Source organism: Capra hircus, chromosome 18 (genome assembly GCF_001704415.2).
Source record: "Capra hircus breed San Clemente chromosome 18, ASM170441v1, whole genome shotgun sequence".
NCBI lineage: Eukaryota > Metazoa > Chordata > Mammalia > Artiodactyla > Bovidae > Capra > Capra hircus.
The window spans coordinates 49,353,861-49,369,650 of record NC_030825.1 but is presented as its reverse complement, the minus strand read 5'-3'; the positions used below and the strand labels follow the sequence as shown (position 1 = coordinate 49,369,650).

At 61.7% G+C, this 15,790-nt stretch overlaps 1 protein-coding gene across 4 annotated transcripts in view; it reads right to left on the bottom strand.

The window, feature by feature from the left end:
- Window positions 1-15,790, bottom strand: part of ACTN4 (actinin alpha 4) — a 72,329-nt gene that overhangs the window by 1,334 nt on the left and 55,205 nt on the right. For 2 of the 4 annotated variants that reach the window (XM_018062351.1, XM_018062352.1), the window contains exons 9-20: window positions 13,601-13,693; window positions 11,755-11,985; window positions 11,041-11,188; window positions 7,065-7,215; window positions 4,612-4,720; window positions 4,358-4,498; window positions 4,087-4,269; window positions 3,855-3,989; window positions 2,969-3,148; window positions 2,134-2,280; window positions 1,191-1,271; window positions 87-245 (exon numbers count right to left, since the gene is read on the bottom strand). In XM_018062351.1, the coding sequence (XP_017917840.1) occupies window positions 87-245; window positions 1,191-1,271; window positions 2,134-2,280; window positions 2,969-3,148; window positions 3,855-3,989; window positions 4,087-4,269; window positions 4,358-4,498; window positions 4,612-4,720; window positions 7,065-7,215; window positions 11,041-11,188; window positions 11,755-11,985; window positions 13,601-13,693 (1,758 nt within the window). Of the gene's footprint in view, window positions 1-86; window positions 246-827; window positions 894-1,190; window positions 1,272-2,133; window positions 2,281-2,968; window positions 3,149-3,854; window positions 3,990-4,086; window positions 4,270-4,357; window positions 4,499-4,611; window positions 4,721-7,064; window positions 7,216-11,040; window positions 11,189-11,754; window positions 11,986-13,600; window positions 13,694-15,790 lie in introns of all 4 variants that reach the window. The other 2 variants (XM_018062354.1, XM_018062353.1) reach the window with 2 other exon arrangements.

The following is a 15,790-nucleotide window of genomic DNA, read 5'->3' as shown; positions in this document are numbered from 1 at the left end:
CTGGGGGGCGGCAGGGTGGGAGTCTGGGTCAGCCCTCACCCACCCCCGGCACATACGCTGGCCTGTCCACCTGGTGTCTGGCTCACCTTGTCCCCAGCCAGGACCTTGAAGGAGGCGATGACCTGGTCAGCCGTGTCTGTGTCGGTGGTCTCCCTCGACATGAAGTCGATGAAGGCTTGGAAGGTCACGAGGCCGCTGTGGTTGGGGTCCACCACGCTCATGATGCGGTTGAACTCGGCATCGCCCTGCGAGGGGGGGGTGGGCGGGGGACAGGTGGCCCTTGAGCAGCGCAGGGCAGGCCGGGCCTGGCCTAGTGGCTAGAACATGGAGCCGGGAGAGCAGGGCCCAGCCCAGCACACAGGACCAGTGGCGTCGGCGGGCCTCCGAGGGTCCTGGCTCCCCCAAGGCCCGCTGCCCCACGCGCCCTCCGCTCCACCCCTCCCACGATCCTGGGAAGTGGGGAGTTGGGGTGAGGATCAAACAGGCCTACTGCTCCTCAGCCCTGGCTCACAAGTTAGCTCTGGAGGGCGAGGAAGAAAGAGAGAAAGAGAGAGAAAGAGAAGCAGGGAGCGCGGGAGGCCTGGCCTCCTCTCTCCGGAGACTTCCAGGGCAGGAGGTAGGAGGCTGCCAGGGGGTGGGGTGGGGGGGCCGTCGTCGGAGGGACCCCGCCCAGCAGAGGCAGCGGAGGAGGAAGAGGGAGGCTAGGCTGCGCTGCTCTGGTGGAGGAGGGTCCCCGAGGACACGGAGACTCTGGAGGCGGTGAGGAGGGTGAGAGGGAGGCGGGGGGGGGGGGAGGCCGAGCACCAGGGCAGGCAGAGGCGGCATACCAGGCTGTATCCTGTGGAGATAAGCAGAGCCCTGAAGTCATCGGAGTCCATGCTGCCTGTCTGCTTCTGCTCCAGGACCCAGGGACAGCAGAGGAGGCCGGGCCCAGAGTAGGCAAGAGGGGCCGCCCCGTGCGCACAGCGAGACAGGACAGTGGCGGGAGCGGGGCAGACAGAGGCGGCCCGAGACACCAGGTAAGGGGGCAGGCGTCCGGAGAGACACGGGGCGGGGAGGAGGAGGCAAGAGCGCCGGTGAGATGGCACACGATGGCGAGGGGTGGGGTGGCCGAGGGAAGGGAGACAGAGAGGAGGAGAGAGAGAAAAGCAGTTAATGCCACGGTCCGCTGGGGCCCCGGGGACGCGTACCTGCCGGTCGTTCTCCACGTCGTAGCCCAGGCTGATGAGGCAGGCCTTGAACTCTTCCGGCCCCAGCGCCCCGCCATGGTCCTGCCGGCGGCATCCGGAGGCAGGTGTGCACGAGGGGCGGGCGGTGTGGAGACCAGGCCGGCAGAGGCGGGGCCGGGGGCCGGGGTCACATGCAGAGGGCGGGGGAAGGGGACACACGGGACGGGGGGAGGGAAACACAGAGTTAGAGGTGACGAGGACAAGGTGATGGCAGGGTGGGGCCTGGAGGGTGGTCAGAGGCCTCACCCCGCCTCCTCTGGGCCAGGGCAGGGTGGGGGCTGAGAGGTGCAGGACTCAAGTCCCAGGACTCCTGGGAGGGAACAGGGGAGCTCTCCTGGCCTCCTAGGATCTGGGGTGGGAGAGAGGGGACTGCCCCCTCTTGTGTGGGATGCAGGGGCCCTGCTAACCCCTGGAGCACATCCTCCCCATGGACGGCAGGTGGATGGCACCTCAAAGCCCAGCAGGGAGGGCCTGGGGCAAACTGGCGCGCGGGGACCGTCTAATGGGGCTTCCAGGCCACGTTTGACTTTTAAGAACAGTGAGTGTGTGTATGTGTGTCTTGGATTCCCGGGGGTGCTGGCACTTGTCTGTGTCTGTGTGTGTGTGTGTCTGGGATCCCCGGGGGTGCTGGCACTTGTCTGTGTGTCTGTCTTGGGTCCCTGGGGGTGCTGGCACTTGTCCCTTCAGGGTTGCCCTGGCAGGTGGGTGGGGAGGCACAGCCCCAGGGACAGAGCCAGGGGTTCCCCTTTCTCCTGAGGGAAGCTGGGTCCCTGCCAGCCCGTGAGTGGCCTCTGATACTCAGGGACTGTGATGCGAACAGACAGACAGATGTGAAGACGGAGGGGGCGGGGTGGGAGGTGACAGCGGGGAAGGAGGGAAGACGGGGGCTGAGGGAGCCGCTCACCTTGTCGAAGTGGTTGAAGGACGCCCGGAACTCCTGCATCTGCTCCTGGCTGATGCCCTTGGCGTCGCGGGTGAGGATCTGGTTCTCAACCTCGTTGATGGTGCGGGCGATGGTGGTGAGCAGCTGCTCCCAGCCCACCCGGATGTGCTGGGGAGGAACCAGGGCGTGAGTGCGGGTTGGGCCAGTGGTACCACAGTAGCTGCAACTCAGGGGGGTCAGACTTGGGTTTCTCCTAATCCTCTCCCAGAGCCAACCCAGTCCCACGCACTCCCGTGCACACAGGGACACAGCCACATGCCTGCCTCTGCCTGCCCACCAGGGCCCCGGTTCACAGCACGCTCCCGGTCACGATGTAGCCAAGGATTGGGGCCTAACACCCATGCCAGGATCCTCAGGGGAACTCTGCAGAGATGTTCCAGGCAACACTTATCTAGCTTTCTGGGGAAACTCCTCTCCCTTCCTTTTATTTAGTGGCACCCTAGGATTTGCATGGTCTCAGGGCTTATCACCAGGGATCATTTCAAGCTGCCAGTCTGACAGCAACCAGCTGTCAAGCAAGAACCAAAGGATCAAATGGCTGAGGCCATAGTAGGGGGCAGGTGCTGCTGCCCTCCCGGCTCTCCAGGGAGATTGTCCTGAGATGTGTGTGATCATGGTGATGGGAGAGTACTGGTAAGGAAGTCAACTCTTCAAAAAATATGAACATGGGATCCAGTCTCTGTGGTCAGAGTGAAAGAGGAGAGAGAGAAAGCGGGAGCCGGCTTTTCTACAGGGCAGAAACCAATTGGAAGAAGGCAGCAGCCTGGCTCGGGCTGGCGGGGGGAGCAGGGCGCACCTCCATGGTATAGTTGGTGTGCTTGTTGTCGAAGATGAGGGCCTCCTGGATGAGCTGGTGCTGCTGCTCAAGCAGGTCCAGGTTGGGCTTGTAGTCCACGATGCTGCGCTCATACTGCTTCAGGTGGCTCAGCTGGTCCTCCAGCGTCCCGTTCATCTCAATGGAGATGCGCCCGATCTCCTGCACAGAGGAGGGAGGTGCTGGGCTGGGGCTGGCGGGCCCTCGGCCCCCACCAGCCACCGGGAGGAGCCCTGTCACTGGCTACCGCACCCCAGATTGGTAGTGGTGGTGGCAGAGAGGCCGCCTCCAGCCCGAAGGTCCTCTCCCAGAGGCCTGCCACTCACTGACTGTCCCCCCAGCCCCGCCCTCCAGCACAGCAGCAGTGACCAGAGTTTCTGCCCCAGTGCTTCGCAGGTCCACCCCCACCACTCCCTCCCTGTGAGGCCCAAGCCTGGGACAAGCCCCTCCTGCAGAGCTGGAAACTGAGGCTGGGAGAGGGCAGCTTATCACCGTAAGAGGCAGAGCCGGGCCGGGAACCCAGGCCTGGCGCACTTCAGAACCCGGGCTCTTGAGCGCCCCCACGCCTCGCCCCACCACAGCGGCTGGTACTATGCCTTGGGCTGCCTGCCTGGACCTCTCAGACTGGTCGTGAGTTTCAGTGATTCCGCTCGGTCAGCAGTAACCCGAAGGGCACCGAGGGGCATGCACAGTCTCGTGCTGGATGGCACCGCCATTTCCACCAATATAACCTTCCCGATCCCACGAGGCCCCCAGGAGCACTGTGGACCTCCTGCCAGGGGCGGGCAGCCTCCCATTCAGCAGGGCCTCTTGCTCAATTCTGCCAAGAGATTCTTGGGGTGCGGCAAGGCTGGGGCGATGCCCTCACCTCCATCTTCGTCTGGATCCAGGGCCCCACAATGTTGGCCTGGCTGGCAAACTGGCGGCGGAGGTGCTCATTGGACTGCTGTTTGCTCTGCTCCTCCAGGAGGGCGTGGTCCCGCTTGGGCACCAGCTGCTGCACCTGGGGAGGCATGCGGGCAGGGGCAGTCAAGGGGCGGCCCTTCGCCTGGCAGCCCTTCCCCGGCCTGCCAGCGGGTGGGTGGCTGGGTGATGCCTACCTTCTCCCACTTGGAGTTGATGATCTGGGGAGTGACGGTGGTGTAGGGGTTGCTGCCTGAGAGCTTGATGTGGTTGCTCTCGGCGATCCGCTGGGCTTCCTTGTGGATGGCCAGGATGGCCTCCCGCTCCCTGTCAGCGTCCGGCAGCGTCGACTTGAACTGGTCATGGGCTGAGATCAGACCCTGGGGGATGTGAAGAGAAGGGGTGAGGGGGCGGCCCGGCCCCCAGAGGACCCACGAGCCCCCGAAAGGGCAGGGGGGCGGGGCGGACCTCGATTTCCTCAATGGTGTGGACGATGAACATATCCTGGAGGTCCTCCATGGCGCTCTCCATCCAGTTGTTGAAGGGCGCCGCCCGCTTGGCGTACTCCAGGTGCAGCTGGTCAATGGTCTCCAGCTGCTTCTCCGTTTTCTGGTGCAACAGGGACCGAGGAGGGAGGTCAGAGGGCCAGCAGGGGCCGTGCATGGTGGGCCGGGGTCTGGGAAGCTCTGAGGGCACCCACCCCCACCCCCGCCACCGCTCACCTCCAGGGCTTCCCTGCGACTGTGGGTCAGAGAGCCAAGGGCGTCCCACTGGTCACAGATCTTCTGGCAGCGCGTGTTGACATTGTGGGAGTCGTAGTAATCCAGCTCGCTGTGGACCGGGCAGAGGGGGGTGAGACCGGACCCGCCCGCCCACATGCATCCCAGGCCCTGGTGCTGGGGGACACCACCTCTCTGGGCTGAGGCAGGAGGAACTGGCGAGGAGGTTGGTGGGGAAAGGACAACAGAGCTTCCTGTCAAGAGCCGCTGACACAGGCCTCCCAGACTGTGACCCTCAGCCACGCCTTATCTGGATTGCTTTCTGGGCTGTGCCATGTGGCTGTGGGATCTGAGTTCCCCGGGCAGCAGCCAAGCCCAAACCCCCAGCAGTGGAAGCAGAGTCCTGAGCAGTGGACCCCCAGGGAAGCCCCTGGGTTGCTTTTTCCGTTTACAGAAAGGCTAGCAGAGCACGCTGGTTAGAGGACAAGGCTCTGGAGCCAAGTTCCCTAGGCGTGAATTCCAGCTCCCGATTTTGAACCTGTGTGACCCTGGGCGAGTGAATTCCCTCTGGATCCCTCGGTTTTTTCATCTGTGAGATGGGGTGGGGTTGTGAGGACACCAAGTTACTTAACACATGAGAAGTGCTGAGAACAGTCCTTGGCGCCCAGTGGGTGAAAGTAGGAAGTTATTAAAGGACATGTTTTTATGGGTATTAGGGAAAAAAAGTGTGTGACTAGCCTGCAATCTCATGCTAAGCAACTAACAATATATTCAAGGGAAAAAAAAACAAGCTGATCAGGGAATGGGTATTACTGTTGCCTTGACTGAGGTTGGGAACACTGAGCTGATACCATAGTTCTTGCCCCCCCACCCCACTCCTGAGCATCAGCCCCAGGCCTGCCGCCTCCTGGGGTCACACTTGGGCACTCCCAGCAGCAGGCTCCTAGGGAGTCGGTGCACAGGTCTAGGGTGACCAGGCGGTCAGGCAGGATACAGGGGCCAGGGGAGCAGGCAAGGGCTGGAGGAGCAGCAAGGCAGCGCTCCACGCAGGGGCCAGGCCGGCCTGGATTCCACTCGCATCTCACTCACTCCCTAGCTGGGTGACCCCAGGCAGGCCCTTGGCCTCTGTGTGCCTCAGTCCCAGCTCTGTAACAGACGATCAACGGGACTGATGAGCTGGCACACAGAGGGCCCTGAGTGCTCTGAGCTTTCATCATTATCATTAATCGATGCTCAGCCGGGCTGCCCTCCAGGCTCAGCCCAGGCGGCCCTTGGCCTCTGCCTCATCTGTGGGGGAACGGACGGCGCCCCAAACAACCCTCCCCCTTCCTCCAGGGCGACTGTCCAGAGAGCTGCCTGGGGGACCGTCAGCTCCCTGGCTCAGGGCGATGGGTTTCACATGGCCATTCCCAGTGCCTGAGCAGTGGGCTGGCCTAGCGCTGATGGCAAGTCTGTTGCCAACCAGCATCCAGGGGGCTCGCCTGTCCCACCCCCACAACCCCTGCAGATGGTGCGCGTCTGTATCCGTGACCTCACTCTCCTCGGCCTGGACGTGCCAGGTACAGGGGGCTTGATCCTAGAGGAGCTGCAGGACCCCCAGCAGTGCCCAGTGAGGGCGTGTGCACCCAGGACTGTGCCTGCTAGTACTTCTGCTCCTGGGCGAGCACATGGGGAGCCCCAGAGCAGCTGGGCAGTGTGGAGGGAGTGAGTCAGGGAGACGGCCCTGCCTGGCGTGGGGCTCCTTCAGGCCTCGGCGTGGGGCTCCTTCAGGCCTCGCTGCTGGGCCCCTGCCTTGGAGGAACAGGCAGAACTTCGGGGATGACTGTGACAGGGTGGGAGGTGTCTGTCGAAAGGCCGACTCCAGCCAAGGATCCTATTTTTGAGCAGACGGCTATTTTGGGAGTCCTGCCGCCCCTCCAGGGCCTGTGGATTTTCCATGAAGTAATGGCTGGGGCCTCCCGCTCCCTGGGCCTTGCCTGCTGCTGGCCGCTGCGCTGGGGGAATAAGGCTCCCTTTCACTGTGCTGGAGACTCAGTGTACTAATTGTGTGCACGAGTTTATCTGACTGGGGTGGGGCGGGGAGGGCAGAGAACCGGCTGCCTGGAAGCTCTTACAATAAGTGTATTCTGAGCAGCAGAGGGAAGGGCCGGGCCGAACAATGGGCTCTCTGTGCAGCCCGATTCCCTCAGGGAGCCATGGGTGGGGGCCGTGGGCTAGGCTGCCCACCACCTCAGGGCGCCAGAGACCTCCCTTCTGCTAGAGAACGTAGATCCCACTATGGGTCTCATCTGGGGTTAAGACAGGCGGACAAAAGGCATCACCCCGTAAGGCTCCTTCTTGGCATGGGAAAGGAGGGGGTGAGGGTGGAAAGGGCCAGGGGAACCCCTCCACCTGCCCCACCACCGCTCCGGGCCAGGTGCTGGCAGGAAAGCAGGGGACCGTGAGCCCACACATACTTGAGCTCCTGGGCGATGGCGGCAATCTGCTCCACGCGGTCCTGGTGGGCAGCCAGGTCGCTCTCAAAGGCTTCGTGCTTGCGGATGAGGGCCTTGATGTCCGACAGGGTGGCCGTCTCATAGTCCCGGTGCTTCAGCATGGCCTCCTTCCCTGAGGTGGGGCGGAGAGCGGGGGTGCTTGCCCAACAGTGCCACGGGCGTCCAGAGGGGGTGTCCGACCAGAGGGAGGGGAGTGGGGTGCAGACCCCATGCCCTGCCTTGGCGAGGATGCTGCCACGAAAGCCGGAAACCCTGGGAACCTCTTCCCTTGCTCCTTTGCAGGTATTTCTAAGCCCAGCTATAACAGCTCCTGGATGGGGCTGGGAGACACTGTGGGGTTGGGGGCGTGAGTCAGATATCCCAACTCAGGCTCTGTGTTCTAGACTTAGTGTCTTTTATTGGTGTACGCTAAGTCGCTCGGTTGTGTCCGATTCTTTATGCCCCTGTGGACTGTAGAACACCAGGCTCCTCTGTCCGTGGGGTTCTCCAGGCAAGAATACTAGAGTGGGTGGCCATTTCCTCCTCCAGGGGATCTTTCTAACCCAAAGATCAAACCCACATCTCAACATCTCTTGTACTGGCAAGTAGGTTCTTGACCACTAGGCTACCTGGGAAGTCCTTTATTGGTAGATGGTAAGAATCTGGACTGTGCTACCAAGGCTGGAAACGTCAACATCCACCTGCGGAGGGCCTAACTGGACCTCAGCAGTGCAGGGGGGTGGGCTGGGGGTACAGAGGGGAGGGGAAGTCTGACTTGGGGCTCTTCCAGGATCCTGACCCCTATGCCTGCTCCCTGGCCCTTGGGCACCAGGCCCCCTCAGGGAGGGAGTCCTACCACACATCTGCTCCGCGCTACCCTAAGGGCTTTCTGTGTGCAGTGAGGCAGGGCCCATGTCAGGCCCTTTGAAGGAAGGGAGGAACACTGTTATTAGGCCCGGAGCCTGGCTAATTATACACCCTAGGACAGAAGCTCAGGCGAGGAGCCCTGCACACTCGGTACTGCAGAGAACTGAGGGGGAGATGCTGGGACTCCTAACCTATAAAGCAACCTCGGGCTATCCTCAGAGCGCACTCAGAGACCAAACCCTCCTCAGCTGGCACCAGAAAATCCCAACTGCTGTCTGCCATGTGCAGCCAAGCAGGCAGTCTCTCCTGGCCTGCTCCTTCTTCTGTACAATGGGGCCAATGCCAGCCCTTGGCTAAAGCCCCAGTGAGGTGATCTCGAAAAGGGTGGGCACCAGCCAGGCCCACCCCACCGCAGCCATCCCAGGGATAGAGCCCCGAACCAGCGGGCAGGGGGCAGCTCGGCCTGGGAGCCTGACTCCAAGGGGCCCTGCCGTCCCAGCCCCGGGGCAGTGGGCCCAACCACAAAGGCAAGCTTGCAATTCCCTTCTCCAGATCGCTTTCTACCAAGGGTGGGAACCAGAAATAGCAGGTTACCACTTCTCTGCCTCAGCAGAGCTGCTGCAAAGGAGCTGCCAGGGGGAAGAAGGGGGAGGAGGGGGCCAAGGCCAGGGCTGCCTGGGACCCGGGCCAAGGGGCAGCCAGGCCAAGGGAGGGAGGGGGCGGGGGGGCGCTTTCTCCCCAGACAATCTGAGACCCTGTGAGGAGCCTCCAGGTGGAGGCTCACATACTCCTGCAGGCTGCAGGGGATGGTGAGGGGGTTATAGGGTGGCAGCAGCTCACTCTGCCCTCTGCCCCCGCTGCACACACAGGTAAGGAGCCTGCTCCACCTGATCCCAGGGGTACAGCGGGGTCGGGGGCCGGTCTGTCCTGTGGAGCGTAATTGGTGGCTCAGAGGACGGAGGCTTCAGGTCTCAGGAATGAGAATGGACAGGCCTGCCCAGTGGCTCCAACGCAAGGGGGAGGGCTGGATGCCAGAGTGCCTGAGGGGAGGCGGGGCCGAGGCATGTGGAGGTCGATGGAGCAGCTGGGCCCTGGCTGAAGCTTGGACCCACTTCTAAACGCCTTCAGGTGAAGGCTGGCCAGGTTCCCAGGGAAGCAGCTCTGAGGGCCCATCACCCCTTCTCCCCTCGGCCTCAGGAGACCCTCTTCCAGGCCTCTTGGAGCCCCAAGAGAGAGGCTGAAGGGCTGACGAGAGGCCCCCAGGAGGCAAATCCACAGGGATGATCCTCAGAGACCAAGGAAGGATGATGGAGAGAGATAATGATAGGAGATGGTTCATCCAAGCGGGGGACACGGGCGCTCTAAATCCTACTTAAGTGACAAGGAACCTCTGACAAGAGAAATGGCAAAACTGGTTGGTCTCTGAGCTCCCTGGGCAGGAACCTTTCCCTACTTGGGAAACTGCTGAGCACAGCGAAGAGGCTCGAGAGATGTTTGTTGAATGAATGAATGAATGAAGAGCCAACAGATGAACTACATGCCAACTCCCCTTCCCTCAGGTCTGAGGGGCAGAACCCACGAGTGTGGCCTCTGCGAGGCAGAGGGAGGCACCTGCTTCCCAGCACAGGCTTCGTGGTCCTCGCCTGGCCTTCTGGCTCCCCCTGCTCCGCATCCCTCCCCTGGCACACGAGGGCCAGGATCCTCAGGAGCTCCTGTGAGGAGGGCATTCTCTGGGCAGCGGCCAGGGACATGGGTGACACGGGCCCCAGTCAGCACAGCCTGCAGAGCCTCATGTCCACATGCCGGCAGAGGTGGGCAGGCTCCATGTGGGCGCCTCTGGGTGGGTCTTAGCAACTGGCCAGGGTTGGGGCTCCTGCCAAAGGGCTTCCCAGGTGGTGCTACTATTAAAGAACCTGCTGGTCAATGCGGGAAATACAGAAGACCCAGGTTCGATGCCTGGGTAGGGAAGATCCCCTGGAGGAGGGTGTGACAATCCACTCCAGTATCCTTGCCTGGAGAATCCCACGGACAGAGGAGCCTGCTGGGCTGCAGCCCATGGGGTTGCAAAGAGTTGGAGCAACTGAGCATGCACGCATGCTCACCTAATGGCTGGGTGGGTGGGGGCTGGAGGAAGAACCACCCTCCAAGGAGCTGTGAAACCAGCGGCAGAGTGGCGGCAGGAGGGCAAGGCAGAGCGGGAAGGAGGCGGCCAGAGCCGGAGGGTGGGAGCCCCGTGGAAGGCCCTCCGCATTCCCAGGCGCTGGCTGTTTCCTGAAGGCTCTCAGGCCCTTGGGATCTGGGATCTCAGCCTGGTGTGGGTCCCAGCTGAGGGCTAGGACGTGATGGAATCCCACAGCCCGAGCCAAGAGGACAGGCAGCTGTGGAGCTGCCGAGAAACCGGAGTCACTGCAGCCCTTCTGGAAGAAGGGGTCCCACGGGGGGCAAGCTCCCCGGGGGGAGGCACTGGATGGGGCGGAGTTGAGAAAGAGCTCCCACGGGGGGCCCACACCGAAGGCTGGTCAGTGAGTGGCACCCGCAGGTCGGGCAGCAGGGCCAGGAGGCGGCTCCGTGCCCTGGTCTAACCGTGCTCGGGATCCCAGGCTGGCCAGGACAGGCTCTTCAGCGCGAGGTCCACAGTCTCAAAAGGGTGAGGGAGACGGAAGGCAGGCTATGTGAGCCCAAGCTGCAGGAGCGGGGCGAGCCTGCCCCTGGCCCCACTGGCCCGAAGGGGTGCCATCCTCAGGGCAGACAGGCCGGCCTGGGGGTCACATCCCTAAACAGCCAGCCCAGGGCTGCATTCTCAGATGACCGGCCGCCAGTGGCCTAGGAAGGCGCCCACCCATGAGTGATCTCCAGGCCAGAGCAGACTGGGGAGACCTGGCCCCAAGCTGTTCCTTGCTGCCCAGGGCTGGATGCACCCAGAGCGTCATTTGCGACACGTGTGTTCTCAGGCAGCAAAACAGGGAGCCTAAGAAACAGACAAACCCCACACAGGCAGTAGGGGCTCTGTGTGTGTGTGTCTGTGTGTATGTGTGAGCAATGCGTGTGTCTGAGAGCCAGGAAAGGAGGGGGCGAGCAGGGAGGGCTGTACCATCAGTCCAGGCCTCGTGGATGGAGGCCTTCTGCCGGAACTTCTCTGCCAGGTGGTCGAGCCGCTCCAGCCGGCGGATCTCGTTCAGCAGCCACTCCTCGTAGCCCTTCTCGGCCTGCTCCAGGTGCTGCCAGCCGTTGTTGATGTCCTGTGGGGGCAGGAGAGGGCGCGGCTACACGGGGGCTGGGGCACCCAGCGGGGCAGTGCCTCCCAGAAGGACGCTCACAGGAGGCAGAGCAGCAGGCCGGGGTCTCACGTCGCCCTGCTCCGCTGTGCCTGCACAGGGCCCCGCACGAAGCAGGTGCGGCCCACACCTTCCGGTTAAACGAATGAGCGACAAGGAATGAGTGAATGCCCCCACGGTGCTATGGGAGTCAGAAGCCGACTGTGCAGTGACCATCACCCTCTCCTGGGAAGGGATCTCAAGCACTTGGAGGTCTGGGAGTCCCAGCCAAAGGAGGGTCCAGATTCAAATGATTCCAAACTATGGTGTGGTCCTGGGATGAGAGTAAAACTCCAGGGAGTGATGCGGGGAAATGAAACACAGGTAAGTGTCAAGTGTATGCCCCACGGCACCTTGCACCCGGATCTGTGCATTCTAGTTCAGAAAGACTGTGCAGGCCAGACACTACGCCTGGGGGTGGCCTGGAGCTGCCCCTCCACCCCTCACGGGGCCTCGGTGGCTCCGCAGGCCTCCTGGGCCCTGGCACTCACCGACACCATCTTGCCCTCGGAGGGCATGAAGGCGGGCCGGTTGCTGAGGCGCAGCTTGGTCTGCAGCGTGTTGAAGTTGATCTCTAGCTGGCACTTCTCCTGCACCTTGGGCGGCTTGTGGACCCGCCGGTAGTCGCGGAAGTCCTCCAGCTTCTGCTGCATTTCCTGGATGGTCTTCTGGGGCACGCGGTCCTCCAGCCAGGGGATGGTGCGCCGGATCCACTCCAGGAGCTATGGGCCCACGGAAAGCTGGGGTGACCTTGGCAGGGGGCCCGCCGACGGCTGACAGGCTGCCTCCAGCGCGCGGGCACATGGGACCTGGATCTTCAAGGACCCCATCTTGGGGGATCACCCCTGCTGCCCAGCCTGACTTCTCCATGACTCCCTATGGGCGTCCCATGGCCAGGGACTCTGGGGGTATCACTCCTGCCGGAACCACAGTGCTGCTCTCTGGCTACTTTCTGCTTCTGCCTTTGCTCTTGGTCTCCCTCCCTCCCCTAAGCAGGACGGCCTCAATGCAGACACTCCTGTGGGGGCACCTCCCCCATCAGGCCTGCACAAGAATCCACTGTCGCCATACGCAACACTGAGAACCTCGCTGTGCCCCGTTCACCAACTGTAAGCGCCCCAAGGCAGGGCTGGCCACACGCCTGGCTCACTCGGGTGGCCGGTGCCAGGCACAGGGCCTGGGCACAGAAAACTAGACAGCACAATTGAAAAAAGGAAGTGACCTGTACTTCTCTGAGCCACTCGTGTCTTTGATGGAGCGAGGACCAGGTACAAACGAGCAAGCAAACTTGGCATTCCAGAACAATCCCAGGAGAGTATGATTAGTTACCGTGCAGGGAGATATGCCTGGGGAAGGGGGTCCCAAATGCCAGCCTCAGGCAGGACAAGAAAACCGAGGCCCAAGGTCTCCACGGTGTTCGCTTCTGGGTACCTGGTGCCGCCTGCCCTCTGTTGGGCAAGGCTGGGACTCTAGGACACAGCCCCTTAACCTTTCCTTGGTGTTGGTAGTGATGGTGGTACCAGATGGTAGCTTTCTCTTCTTTAAAGTATCCTTAACTTTGCAAAAGAAAAAGTTGGCCGCTATAGGGGGGCTGGAAATATTTCCCAAATTTTCCTGGTCTGTGAAATCTCAGAGTCTGGGGAACACTGATCCAGAAGAACAGTCAAATGGCTCCTCCTGGGCAGCACAGATGCCAAGAGGGTAACAGGCGTTCCCTCCTCACAGGGGACCTGCCGTGACAGCCATCCTGTCTGTCGCTGTATCGGATCTCAGCGTCTCTCCATCCTACCAAATCAGGCTTCTGTGTGTGGGACACAGGGACAGGAATTTTTGCATAGGGGTGGGAACTTTTTAAAAAGCTCCTTAAAAATTTTTTTTTAAAACAAAGGGACTTCCCTGGTGATCCACTGGTTAAGATTCTGTGCTTCCACTCTAGGGGGTGTGGGTTTGATCCCTGGGTCAGGGAATTAAAATGTTTTTTTGCATGGCATGCCCAACAGATTTTTAAAAAATAAAATAAAAAGCTCCCCAGCTTATTCTAATGCAGCAGGAAAAACTCTGTCCCTAGGTATCTCTGCAGGAAGCCAGGCTCGAGGTGCCAGGAGCCAGTGAGCACAGTGGCACATCACTCTGACCCTCAGTCCTGTGAGCCCATGAGCACTGGTGTGGTCAAACTCTGCTCTGTAACCCTCTGACCTTCTCCAGAAGGTCTCGCTGCCATCCTTGCTCTCTCCTCTGCAGGTGTCACATGGCCGTGGGCCAAGGGTAATGAGAGGGGACCGATCCTTCAGCTCTGGCGGGGCCACCGGGGGAGGGCAGGGGTGAGGGGTCACTCACGTCGCTGGCCAGCCTCTCATAATCTTCCATCAGGTGCTCATTCTCCTGGTTGACGGCCAGCACCTTGCAGATCCGGTTGGCAGCGGTCTCAGCCTGGGTCGGGGGACAGGGTTGGGGGGGAAAGCGCACACAGTCAGGGCTGCCTGGGGCCTGCTGACCCTCCCTCCTGACAGGCAGGTCCCCTGAAAGCTGGCACGTCCGTGGCCCACACGGAAGGCCCCGAGGCGGGGAGGAGAGGAAGCAAAGAGCCAGCAAGAGGGTGCCCTGAATGGCTGAGTCCTGACAGGCCTTGCTGGGGTCCTTGAAGCTGACTGCTAAGACCCTTGCTCAGGGAGCCGGGCTTGTGTGCTCTCTCAGCTTGGACCCTGGAAGTGTTGAAGAGGAGTGGGGAGTCCCCTAATGTGGGGGAAATGGACTCAGAGGCCCACAGAGAGGAGGCCTGGGTGAGGCTGAGTAGGGTCCTCCACGCAGCTGGGCCCTGGAAGGACCCACCCCTTGGCTGGGAAGGGAGGCTGCACCAGGGAGCCGTGGGGCGTGGGCAGAGGAGGGGGTGCCAGTGTCCCCCAGAGCAGGCTGGTGGTCAGTGCATGGGCAGAGCACGCCTGGCCCCTTTCCTATTCCCCCCCTTGGAGGAGGCTGCCGCTGGCTGGGTGGGCAGAGGTCCCGATCCACAGGGTGGAGGGGAGCGGTGCCAACAATGACTAGTCTCTGCCCTGAACTACAGGGTGGGGTCCTGCTGGGGGTGGGGAGGTGGAACGCAAGGACAGGAGGAGGAGGGTGAGGGATGGCACACAGAGACCAGGTACCTTTCAGGAAGCACAGAAAGCCTCCAAGAAGAGTTGAAAACGGCAACAGAACAGGAACAGAAATAGTGAGGAGGGTCTACAGAGCGGTGGGGAAGGAAAACAGAGAGGCTTGGGGATGGCTCCAGCCCCGCTGACGCCCGCCTCTCTCCTCCACACACAGGTGGGGAGGGGAGTGGAGGGCCAGCTGCGCTGGTGTGTACACACACGCACACACACACCTGCTGCAGGACACTCGCCAACGAGCCCCAGAGGGGAGGCTCGCGAAGGCCTTGGCCAGTGAACGCCCAGCCCCGAGCGAGCACAGGAAGCGAGAGCCCAGGGAAGTCCTGACCCCCAGCCTGAGAGACAACCAGACCGGCACCCCAAGTTCAGCTCCACCCTGCTGGGCAGGCCCCGCAAAGGTGCGGGCTGATGGGCAGGAGTGTTTTGTTTCGAGGCTGAATTCCTGGCAGCCGGCTCGAGGCTTGGCGTGTTTGAGGGACTTGAGCTGATGAATGAATGAGCGAGCAAAGGACAAGGAGCAGACGCTTTCGTGAGTAGAAATAAACCATCAGGAGAGGACGGGCATACGTGGGGCGAGGACTAGCGCTGCCCTGCATTCATGAAATGAAACAAAACCCAGAGAGCACTCTTTTAAGAGGCCTGATGGAGCCTCTGGGGAAAAGACGGTGGCAATAACACAAGCATTACAGGGCTCTCCTGAGAAGCAAACACAGGCTGGGGGAAGCTGGAGAGGCCTGTATTCTGCATGTCCCTGGTGACCAGCAGCTCCCCAGAGGCTGGCCTTTATTTCCTCCCTCACGAGAGAGGCCCAGCTCCCTCAAAAACTGCCAGATGTTGGGGCTTCCCTGGTGTCCAGTGGTTAGGACTCCCTGCTTCCACTGGAGGGGGCGCTGGTCTGGGAACCAAGATCCCAAACCCCGAGGCGTAGAAAACACCAAAAAACCTCCCAAATGCTCCGACCTGGGCTTTCTGGCAGGCATCCCCTCCCACAGATGCCTCCAGGCCTCTGGTCCCCCACCCTGGAGTCCTGCTCTAAGCACCAGAGGGCAGTTTGGGCAGAGAGAAGACACTCCCTTCAGGGCAGTGTGGTGGCAGCGAGGGTGGAGGCCCACAGCGAACGCGCTGTTAGTCAGGGTTTGTGGCCAGGAATCTTCCACCCAACCTCGTTTTCCCTCTAGGGTGAGAGGTCCCCTCCACTCTTCCTGCCTGTGCCAAAGGCACCCCCCCGCCTCCCCACTGCCGGGAGAACACGTCAAACACACACTCCATCCACATGCTGGGGAGGCTGCTCCCACTGCCAGGCCATGTGCAGGGCGCCCATGGGGCCGGACACTCTCCTGAGCCCTTCGCCTGCTCATTTAATCCTCAGATGATCCTAAGG